Here is a 12,463-nt window from a genome sequence, read left to right on the forward strand (position 1 = left end):
GGGTCATAGAGTGGTCCGTTCAGTTGTTCCCTGCCGGCTCGCTGTTTCAGGGCACTGGTCTGACCGTTCATCCAAAAAAAAAAAAAGTGTCGCCACCCTTGCTCCCCGCAGAAAGCTTGGGGACACAGCTGAAGTCTTTGTGAGGTAAGACAAAACTGCGGACTGTTATCATCACCAAGAAGGCTTCAAAGAGGTCCTGACGCCAGTGGCGTGGGACATTCGAGGGTAGCCCCCTTCCAAAGAGGGTTCTTTACCACACTATATGGTATCCGCCCCTCCTCTGTGCCCTCAGGGGGCTGTTCTGCTAACCCTGCCACCCAGTGTGCTTCAGGGCGCAGCGGTCTTCTCGGAGGGTCGGTCATCACTTGGCTGATCCTTGCCGGTTTGCCATTTCAGGGCGCCAAGTCAAGTGTGCTTGAAAAACACCAGAAGCCAGTCTCGAGAGACCTGCTCCCTTAGTACATTTTCTGGCAGAATGGAAACTTCTCCCAAATATCTCAAAATGGGTGCTGCTCACAATAGAAAAGGGTTACAAATTCGGGTCTCGCCCACCCCAGTTCAATGGGGTCCTTCCCACGGTGGTGGCCCCCGAGCAGTCTCTGGTAATGGAACAGGAGGTTATGATGCTCTTGTAAAAAGGAGCTATAGAAGGGGTTCTCCTCCCAGCAAGCTGTCAGGGTTTTACAACTGATACTTAATTGTTCCAAAGAAGGATGGAGGACTGCGTCCTATTATAGATTTACGTGTGCTAAATCGATCCATGCAAAAGCTCAAGTTCAAGATGCTAACACTCAAACAGATTATCCCACAGATCAGGTCCGAGGGGCCACCACGTGTTGGTCCACACGGACAACATGTCGGTGGTCTCATGTCAACCATCAGGGGGGTCTGCGGTCTCGCTAACTATGCAGATTGGCCTGTCGGATCCTCCTGTGGTCCCATGGGAAGGTCATTGAATAATCCGACAATAAGACAGGGCTAGGAAGAGGAAATAAGAAGCAAAGAAAATCAAGAGGGAAACAGGGACAGGTGAGGAGAAGGGAATGAAAGGGGAACCAGCTGAAAGAGATAATGAGCGGAGAAGTGGAAGTGTGTGCGTGAGAGTGTGTGACCACAAGAGGGAGACAGAGAAAGAGGGGAAAAACCAGGATCATGACAGTACCCCTCACTCAACGAGCGCCTCCTGGCGCTCCTGAGGCCGACTGGCGAGACCGGAGGAGATCATCGATGAGTGAAGGATCCAGGACGTCCCGGGAGGGAACCCAGCTTCTCTCCTCAGGACCATACCCCTCCTAATCGACAAGATACTGACAGCCGCGTCCCCGACGGCGCATGTCGAGAATCCGGCGAACCCTGTAGATAGGGGTATCATCGACAAGACTAGGGACGCGGACCGGGCGAGAAGGAGGACGGATGACTGGTTTGATGCAAGAGACATGAAACACGGGATGAACCCGGTGTAAATTAGGCAGAAGGAGGAGCTTTACTGTGACAGGATTTATGACCTTTACAATGCGGAATGGTCCAACAAAGCGGGGAGACAACTTACGTGATTCAGACTGGAGAGGTAAGTTTGAAGTGGATAACCACACTTTTTGGCCGCAAACGTAGCGAGGACTTCTAATTCTGCGCCTATTAGCCGAAACTGTCATGCGTCTTCTAGCTCGACAGAGAGCGGATCGCACTTTCCTCCAGGTGCGTTTCCAACGGCTAATAAAAGCTTGCACAGACGGAACATTAGATTCAGAGTCTTGGGACTCAAATAACGGAGGTTGATAGCCGAGACAGCAATGGAAGGGCGAAAGACCGGTAGCAGAGGAGGGAAGCGAATTATGGGCGTATTCGGCCCAGGATAATTGCTGTGACCAGGACACAGGATTCTGATGAGTGAGACTGCGCAGCATACGGGCGACAATCTGATTAGTCCGTTCTGCTTGTCCATTCGTTTGGGGATGAAACCCAGACGAAAGGCTATCGGATGACCCAATGAGGCGACAAAACTCCCTCCAGAATTGAGAGGAAAATTGAGGGCCTCTATCAGACACAATATCAGTCGGTAAACCATGTAGCTTAAAAACATGATCAACCATGATCTGGGCGGTCTCCTTGGCAGAGGGGAGCTTAGCGAGTGGAACAAAATGGGCCGACTTAGAAAAACGATCTACCACGGTCAAAATAACGGTGTTACCCTCCGAGAGAGGAAGTCCGGTGATAAAGTCGAGAGCTAGGTGAGACCACGGTCGTGTAGGAACCGGTAACGGATGAAGTAGACCGGCCGGAGGGGAATTGCTAGCCTTAGTCTGTGCGCACGTATCGCAGGAGGCAATAAACCGTCGCACGTCTCGTTCTAAAGAAGACCACCAAAAGCGCTGACGGATAAAAGCGAGGGTGCCCCGGACGCCGGGATGGGCAGTCAATTTAGAGGTGTGTCCCCATTGAAGGACAGCGCGACGCGCGGATACAGGGACAAAAAGAAGCCCCTTAGGACAGTTGCGCGGAACTATGACTCGAGAAAGAGAACGCTTCACCAGCTTCTCTATTCCCCAGACGGTCGTGCCAACAATATGACTCAGGGGAATAATCTCCTCGGGCTCGGAAGAAGAAGAGGAGTCAAAAAGATGAGATCAGGCTTAACGTTCTTTGTAAAGAATAGAGCCCAGCGGGCTTGGCGCGCGTTTAGTCTCTTGGCCTTGCGGATATACTCTAGGTTTCGGTGATCAGTCCAGACAATAAAAGGTACGGGAGCTCCCTCAAGCCACTGTCGCCACTCGCCTAACGCTAGACGGATGGCGAGCAGTTCGCGGTTGCCCACGTCGTAATTGCGCTCAGCAGGAGAAAGACGGTGAGAGAAAAAAGCGCAGGGGTGTATCTGTCCGTCAGCGGCGGACCGCTGGGAAAGAACAGCCCCGACTCCCACTTCAGAGGCATTGACCTCGACTATAAACTGTTTAGTGAAGTCAGGAGTAAGAAGGATAGGCGCGGTAGTAAAAAGAGACTTGAGAACGTCAAACGCTGTCTGCGCAGATTCTGACCACCTAAACTGGGACTTGACTGAGGTCAGAGCCGTAAGGGGAGCGGCTACTTGGCTAAAACCTCGTATAAAACGACGATAAAAATTTGCAAACCCGAGAAAACGTTGAAGTGCGAGGCGAGATTCGGGCACAGGCCAATCAGTGACCGCCTGGACCTTAGCCGGGTCCATACCGATCCCCTCTCCCGAGATGACTGAACCTAGAAACGTAACTGAGGAAGCGTGGAAAGAGCATTTCTCGGCCTTTACATAAAGTCGATTCTCCAGAAGACGCTGGAGGACACGACGAACATGTTGAACGTGCACCTGGAGTGACGGTGAGAAGATCAAAATGTCGTCGAGGTAGACGAACACAAAGACATTGAGCATGTCCCATAAGACGTCATTGATTAAGGCTTGAAAGACCGCGGGGGCGTTGACCAATCCGAACGGAAGAACCCGGTATTCAAAGTGCCCAAGGGGCGTGTTAAACGCGGTCTTCCATTCATCCCCCTCCTTGATGCGCACTAGGTGATAGGCGTTGCGTAAATCGAGCTTTGTGAAAAACTTAGCTCCCTGCAAGACTTCGAAGGCAGATGACATCAGTGGCAAAGGATAACGATTCTTGACAGTGATATCATTTAAACCCCGATAATCAATGCAGGGACGCAGAGAGCCGTCTTTCTTTTTAACAAAGAAAAAAACGGCCCCCGCTGGAGACGAGGAGGGAACGATGGTACCGGCGTTGAGCGAATCAGAAAGGTAACTCTCGAGCGCCTCCCGTTCGGGAGCGGATAACGAGTATAGTCTTCCCCGAGGGGGCGTTGTACCTGGGAGAAGATCAATACTACAGTCATACGGGCGATGGGGGGGGAGAGAAGTGGCCTGGGAACGGCTGAAGACCTCCCGCAAATCGTGATACTCCTCCGGAACCCCAGACAAATCACCCGGCTCTTCCTGAAAAACAGTTACGGACAAGACAGGGGACACAGCAGAAGACAGACAATCAACATGACAAGACACTTTCCAAGAGAGAATAGAGCCCTCCGCCCAGTTAATCTGGGGGTTATGGAGAACTAACCACGGATGGCCTAAAACCACTGGAGAAAAAGGGGAATGAAAAATTAAAAAAGAAATAGTCTCTCTATGATTTCCTGAAACTGTAAGAGTCAATGGAGAGGTCCTTCTCTGTACCCTAGGAAGGGAACTGCCATCTAGGGCGAATAGGGGGGTGGAATCTTGTAAATCTAAGAGAGGAATACCTTGTTCCAAAGCCCAAGTCTCGTCAATGAAGTTACCTTCCGCCCCCGAATCAAGTAAGGCAGAACAGGAAACTGACGATCCCGGCCAGCGGAGGTGTACAGGAAGGGAGGTACTGGACTTAGGCGGAGAGACCCATGATGTAGCGCTCGCCAGCAACCCTCCGCCTACTGACGAGCGCTGGCTTTTACTGGGCACCTAGAGACAAAATGATCAGCGGCAGCACAGTACATGCAAAGGCGATTTATAATCCTGCGTTGGCGTTCCTGTGTGGATATACGAAGCCCTCCAAGCTGCATCGGCTCGGGCTCAGCAACGGATGATAGTGGTGGCTGGGTCGCCGAGGAGGCGGGACGTAGCGAAACCTCCCTTCTGCGAGCCCTTCGTCGCATCTCAAAGCGTATCTCGATGCGGAGAGCTAACTTGACTAGGGAATCGAAAGTGTCAGGAACCTCTTGGACCAGGACCTCATCTTTAATTTCAGAATTCAGGCCCTCGAGAAAACAAGCGATGAGTGCCGGCTCGTTCCATCCACTTGTTGTGGCCAGGGTTCGGAATTCAACAGAAAAATCAGTGACTGACCTTTTTCCCTGGCGCAAGGCGCATCTCTGGTCGGATTATTCTGTTAGATGGGGATGATGGAAGACCAGGGGTAGAAGAAATAAACAGTCTTTAATGAAAAACGTAAATGGTCCTCACAGGGTTATCAGATTAAACACAAAACACTGGCATTAAACAGAGCCAGAACAAAAAACTGCCAGAACGACTGGAACAAAGGAAATCTGTCTTAAGCTCTCCAAGGACAGAGGCAGGGACCCCGAAATGCATACAGCCGGTAGAAAACCATGAGGACAGCAGCCAGGGAATACAGCCAAGGGCGAGCGTAGAACAGGTACTCTGCAAACAGGCACAGCTGGGTAATACACAGACTTATCTCTCACAGTAGAAATAGTAACTTTGGAAGGAACAAGACAACAAGTGCTGGTGTTTCTCACGAGAGGTCATTGAATAATCCGACAATAAGACAGGGCTAGGAAGAGGAAATAAGAAGCAGAGAAAATCAAGAGGGAAACAGGGACAGGTGAGGAGAAGGGAATGAAAGGGGAACCAGCTGAAAGAGATAATGAGCGGAGAAGTGGAAGTGTGTGCGTGAGAGTGTGTGACCACAAGAGGGAGACAGAGAAAGAGGGGAAAAACCAGGATCATGACACCCATATGTGGGATTTAGAGAATTCAGAGACATCACTTAACTGCCAGATTCAAACACTGCTTTCGTACCTTGGCTAGCACTGAGCCAGAGACGGACGCGCTCACCACTTGTCATTTATCACAACTATGCAGTGTTTCCAACAACATAATGTTTATTTTAGGTTTCAGACATTTAAATATACTAAAAAATAAATAAGTTCTAGTAAAAATACACACGGCTGCCTATGGAAGCAGCAATAACAATCAATTCAAATAGAATTTGCCAACGTATTTTATTCATATCAGATAAGTAACGGTTTACTCTATTTTTCTCCCAGATATATTTTTCTCACATGCTGTAAATCTGACTGACAGGACCCTCTGACCTGCTGCGCAAACAAAGATGGCGGCACCCGTCTTGCATTACAGATCAAGATCATTTATAAAGGGTTTTAAATGACAAAACACACTCACTTACACATATTTGGAATCGGAATATCAGATAGTTGATAAAATGGTAAGCAAATCTGTGAATATTTTGAATAAAAAGGAAGAAACAAAATAATAGCGATCCATCTGTCATACAGTGTTATAGTGGCTGCGGTGTGTGACATGACAAGCATGAAGCATTGCCATAAAACAATAAGGGGAAACGTTCTAAAATAACAGATGCATTAAAAGTCTTTTCATGCAAAGTGATGTGATCCCTGCTGAAAAAAAAACAGCATATGCTGGTTAAGGTAGATTTTGAAGGTTTTGGTAGGTTTTGCTGGTCCTGGACCAGCTTAGGACCAGCATAGGACCAGCATACCAGCTTCAAAACCTACCTTACCAGCATATGCTGTTTTTTTTTTTCAACAGGGATAATATAATTGCACGTTTATTTTCTCTATTTGAAAGTTTTAAGGCTGTTATTTGATATTGTGTTTTTAAAATGTGATGTTAATAAAATAAATGTTAACATTTAAACTTAAAGCTTATTACCATTTTGCTGGGGTGATTGGGGACAGGTGGGGCTCGGAACCCTTCCCTACCTCCAAAGTGGGGAATGGCAGAATCACTGCACTATCGTCGTCGTCATCATCATCATCATCATCAGCTAAGTTTGTTCATTTTTTTCAACCTTCATTACTGTGTTGATTGGCACAAAAGCTGAACTCACTGACACATGTATCTATTTTTGGTTTCTTGATCGTTTTTGATAACTCCCTTGGATATTTTATTTTTGTTGTGTCATGCACTGTAAATATTCTTTTATGTTGGGTTTCGAAATGGACAATAATTCATATAAACAATACAATGGTATTTTACTTCATTTATTGGTCTGTGGCTTTTATGACCATTATTGAAAAACATAACAAAAATAGTACAAGCTTTTCCCGATTCTACTCAGATGTGTAACTTAAACCTAGAAGGGGTAGTGGTTACAGAACAAGCAAATATCAATAAATCAGATTGAACATGTAATCACAGCATTATGGCTTTGTCTCACTGCACATTGTTCAAATCTGAGTGCATTTTAAGATGTATTCAATCTCAGTCTGTTTCACAAGATGTTCTCTTCATTTGAGCTTGAACTGTTTTTTGTTGTTGTTGTTGTTTTGTTTGTTTTCATAATAATGAAAAATAAATTTTTCATTAGTCTTTGTCTCCTTCTGCTGGTACAACACAAACACAAACATATTCAAGCTCTTTATTTTCTCTGTAACAAAATTCCAACATTTTTGAATTTATACTGTACTTTTATACAAATAAAATGGTTAATCTATAAATGAAAAACTGTAATTTGCTGCTCTGAAATATAGGTGTTATACTGCCATCTCATCATGTCTGTCAGAGGATCGTTGAAATCTAAATGAAGTCTTTATTTATAACAGTGAAGTCACTCTATCTTCAGTCTCTGTTGATTCTGTTGACTGTGAGTCTCTGCAGTGGATCCTTATTCATTATCAGATGTTCATCGAGGATCAGACTATAAGAATGTAATACTAGTCCTAAAATAAAATACAAAAAAGTCACATATGCAGTATGAGATATTACTTTTGTCACATCTTTTCTTAAGAAAACTTAGCACTATCTAGTAATGGTGTAACGCAGGGGTCCCCAAACTTGTTCCTGGAGGGCCGGTGTCCTGCAGAGTTTAGCTCCAACTTGCATCAGCACACCTTCCTGGAAGTTTCTAGTATGCTTAGCAGGACCTTAATTAGCTGGTTCAGGTGTGTATGATTAGGGTTGAAGCTAAACTCTGCAGAGACACCGGCCCTTCAGGAGCAGGAATGGTGACCCCTGGTGTAACGGATCACAAAACTCACGGTTTGGATCATATGATGGTTTCTGAGACATGGATCTGATAATTTTTTGGATCAGCAATAAACAAATAAATAAAATACAACTAAAAATGAGGGTTTTAAAAATGTCATTAACTGACAAATCAATTTTTCCTTAAGCTTTTGATAAATAAGAGGTCATCGTACTATAAGAATATCCTGTAATTTTCAGAATTGAAAACGTCCTTGTTAGTCCAATAAAAGCTTTTACTGATACCAGGCCCATTGAACGACCGATCCTGGAATGTACCATAGATAGGTGAAATGCCACCTCCACAGAAGAAATCAACGCCTACTTCATCATTGCAACGTTAACCCTGCCTAATGGCATGTTAGTGAGATGACGAGGAGAGAATAGCAATACAGGACTAAATATAACATTACCTTTCAAAGGATCCTAATGCTGGAAATCACATTTTGGCACAGGCTTTGCAAACAGACTTTTATGATATGGACTTGACAGTAATGCAACAACATGTAAGTAACTGTGTTAATTCTAATGCCTGATGTGATATATGAATCATGTAGAGTCAGATGTTCTTTGTCTAGACAGTAAATCAAACAAGTGACTAAGTGGTCAGCTTCATGTTGTTTCTCTTAGTAGGATGAAAATAATCTGTTATTTAAACTGGGATTAAATTATATAAAGAAAGTGATCAAACAATGCTTTACAATCGCTGGAGCTGTCAATCAAACAGTGCGAGCTGGAGCTGTCAAACAACAACGCAAGTTTACAGTGACTGAGTTCTGGACTTGCGGCAAAACTCCCATTTTATTCAGCGAATCTCTTAGTTATGCATTTGCACTGTTAGTTATGATGAAAGCATTCGTTAGCGTGCCAAAATTGAAACGAAAAGATCACTGCTTCAAACATTATAAAACAATAAAACAACGCAGTTCATGACCCCTTTAAGACAAATGTAACTTAACTTAACATTTAACTTAAAAACAATTTAGTACTTTGATACCACAGCAAAAACTTCTAAATAAAAAAGTTCAAACATCATTAAAAACAAGTGAACAGACAGTAAAAATAAGAATACACAAATTAAAACAGAGATAAACACTATAAAACAGTTAAAACTATAAAAGTTTGGGCTGACAGTAGTATTCATGTACAGAAATGTAATAATATATATAATTATAATTACACTGCATGCATAGTGTTCACTGTATAAATTAAATATAGATTAATCATTGTTAAAGTTGTTTTGTTGTTTGACAATTAATGACATAGTTATTTTTTGGCTGCTAAATGCACGGAACCAATGTACGAATGCACGACCGAATGCATGGAACCAATATGATGAAACATCCAATTTCTTCCTCAAGTTATTTCAACTGTTTAGGTTCACTTAAGACTATAACCGACTGTATACAAGAATACTTGTTGAGACAGGGATTTTGAGATAATTTTGTGTGTATGTGTCTGTTCAAGCTCAAGGAGTCGGGAAACAGAACTCGATTATGTGTTCGTACGCCATCTGAAAGGTGCCTCTGTGAGCGAGTGTGCTTTGGTAGTTTGTGCACACAGAAAACGTGTGATTGCGAAATTTGCCTCTTCTTGCATTTGAATTGTTTAAAAACGGTAAGGCTTACAAACACATGCAAATAATAAACGTTCACTACATAATGGCTAAATGCAGTTAATCTGCAAATCAAATGTGTTCTGAACCGTGGGGCCTGGTTTGTATGGATCACAGATCAACTGCGATCCCTTACACCCCTACTAACTAGATAAGCTATCACTTCATTCTCAAATAAAATCTTTTCAAAATCAAAAGGACATGAAAGGTCATTTTCACAGAACAGACAGCTGTTACAGAACCAGCAGAAATTATCATTACACTCCACTGCAAATTTAATAAAACAAACAACCCAAATCTCAGATTGTCATACACATAGAAACAGTTAAAGGGTAAAAGCTGAAAATAAAATTAATATTATTTTCACAATCAGTCACAACACTATGTGCAGAATTAAACCCATATTAAAGTTCAGAGGCCTAAAGAAATTAAAGATGAATTTAAGTCTCATTATCTGATGATCTCAGATAAAATATTCACACACACATGGTGTTACTAAACCTGGTACAATTTCCTTTTATTTCTACTGAGTAAACAGCCATTTGAACAATGAAAATATGCTGAAAAATTATAACTATTCTTACATTATTATCTCCAGTTTATACTCCACATCAGAGAGCAGCTTCTCTCCTGACTCTCCTAGTTCATTCTCAGACAGATTCAGTACTCTCAGGTGTGAGGAGTCTGATCTCAGAGCTGTAGCCAGAGTAGCACAACCTTCTTCTGTGACACCACAATCCATCAACCTGTAGAGAACAATGATGCAGTCTTCAATCTTTCTGGATCAGGGCTGGATTTCCCAAAGCCTTCTTAACTATATGTCATTCTTAAGTTATACTTTAAGCTGTACTTTAACGTTAATACATGTTTCCCTGAAAGTAGTATACCTTCTGTAAATCATTCACTCGTATTGGTTGGTCTGGACCACTCTTAGCTATACCATCACTGTTAGTTATCACTGATGGTTCACTTAAACCATTAGGCAGTAATGGCCTAGGAGTCTATTTAAAAGGAATTATTGTGGTGGGGAGTTTGGTCAAACTATGGCAGCTAGCAATACAGTGAATAGTTGTGCTAAATAAAAGACATTGAGTGTATGGGCAATATTTCATCCATAAAAACTTTAGTCCCCTGGCTACAATTCCTAAGAAAAAAAAAAAAAAAAAAAAAAACCTTCCATGGCAGCAAATTCAGCAGCTTTTAGATCTTGTTGGTCCGACTCAGGCCAGGCTCCACAAGGGGGCAAAACGGGGCATTGCCCTCTCAGATCTGATTTGTGCCCCCTCAGTTTCAATTTGTCCCCCCTCCACCCCTGAAAGAGGAATGATTTTAACCCTTTGACACATATGATCACACCAGTGTGATTAAAATGTTCAGTGTGTCACTGCTAAATTCAAACTTGCTTTGACGCTGAACCAGAGAGGGACACGATCAGCGCTTGTCATGTCAACATTTATAGTTTGTTACATTCAAATTCCATACACTGATTTCTGTGGTAGCTGCAATAATAATCCTTTCAATTATATAATTTCATGTACTTTTTTTCATATTCGATACACTGTGAATATTGTGTATGAAATATTAAAATTTACTCTATTCTTCTCCCAGTTCACCGGCCACTTTTATGTATTTCGGGGAAAACTTTGCCTGCTCGGAATTGCGGTGCAAACTTTTTGTGCGACAAAACACATTCACTACATATTTGACAATCTGAATATATCATATAATTCATGATATAGTTAACAAGTTTGTGAATATTTTGAATAAAGGAGGAAAAACAAAACAAACACGATATAGGCATCATATCTGTCATAGTGTGTCTGCATGACGTGTCTCCTTAATACATTCTAAAATAATGTTCTAAAATAATGGTCGCCTTAAAATCATGCTGGGGGCTCGGCTAGAATATAGAGCCCAAAGAATATAGATAAAGAAGAATATTGATTTAGTTTGCAATTTGGATTATTTTTATAAGATCCCATAAGATCCCATAATTCAGCACTACCACCATATGGACAGCGCCTAATAACGTTGCACATAAGAAGGTTTACCTTAAAGCTACAATATGTAAATTTTTACTGCTAGAGGTCACCGGGACTCGGGCAGAAATCATGGATGAGATTATTAACATTATTTTAGTATGAAGCAGAGCAGGGCCGAATACTGTGGGAGCTGAACGAGGCCGCAGGAGTGATTGCTAATGAGAGACAAGCACGACACACGTCTCGACAGCAGCTGAACTTTTATTATACCACAGTTGCCGGCACCGCTTCCGCTTCTTCTGGTCAAGCGTATTAGGTAACACTGATCTCTTTATCATATTAGATACATCTGAGTGTGTTGAACATGATGTTATTACGTTACTCTGTGCATTTGCTCGGCGGCTGCTGTGAGACACTTGTTGCACACTGCAGTAAGATAGATCAGTTTTACAATATCATATTAATAAATGCTGGATGGCTTGTGTTGATATTGTATGATGGAAAAATTTCTGTATTACTGCTAAAAATAAAGCTGCATCTGATTATGTTATGTTAGCTACTTGACAAAATAGTGTTTTTCTCTGAGGCATGGTAAAAGCATAGTACTCGCAGAAAATCAAGAAAACGAGATTTAAACAATAAGACTAAACATGTTGAGCTATATAACAATAATTATTTTTTTTGTTTATAAATGTATCAAAACAGTTGTTCCCTTATCTAATAAAACATGCAAGATATTAAAGCGTCTCTGTTGTTTCCATGGTTTCTACAAAATAAACTGAGGGTAACATGGGTATGATGTCATTGATAGGCGACGCATGGACACAGCCCGTGTCCTGATTAAAAATGTCTTATTTCTCTGGATTTAAACATTCTGGGAAACATTTGGGATAATGTACATACAGAAGTCAACAAAATACATAACACTGTTCTAGTTGTTTTTGGATATTTTAATCCAAAAATCCTACATATTGTGCCTTTAAGCAACCTCCTAAGGTAAAATTCGGGGAACATGCCTAGAAAAAGGTATACCTTTTGTTAAGGTACACCTTTAAAGTCTTCGAAGCGTGAGGCAATGTTATTGGGAAATGCACCCCTGATCAACAAGCA

The 12,463-nt window shown here is 42.5% G+C and overlaps 1 protein-coding gene across 3 annotated transcripts in view; it reads right to left on the minus strand.

Annotated features, from left to right (window-relative positions):
• Nucleotides 1-6,769: 6,769 nt before the first annotated feature.
• LOC137035830 (NACHT, LRR and PYD domains-containing protein 3-like) overlaps nt 6,770-12,463 on the minus strand; it is a 29,199-nt gene continuing 23,505 nt past the window's right edge. For 2 of the 3 annotated variants that reach the window (XM_067409530.1, XM_067409529.1), the window contains 2 exons: nt 9,956-10,117; nt 6,770-7,452 (listed from right to left, as the gene is read on the minus strand). In XM_067409530.1, the coding sequence (XP_067265631.1) occupies nt 7,431-7,452; nt 9,956-10,117 (184 nt within the window). In that variant the 3' untranslated portion in view covers nt 6,770-7,430. Of the gene's footprint in view, nt 7,453-9,955; nt 10,118-12,463 lie in introns of those variants that run through there. The other variant, XR_010897120.1, reaches the window with a different exon arrangement.

The sequence above is a fragment of the Chanodichthys erythropterus genome, chromosome 14 (assembly GCF_024489055.1).
Source record: "Chanodichthys erythropterus isolate Z2021 chromosome 14, ASM2448905v1, whole genome shotgun sequence".
Classification (NCBI taxonomy): Eukaryota; Metazoa; Chordata; class Actinopteri; order Cypriniformes; family Xenocyprididae; genus Chanodichthys; species Chanodichthys erythropterus.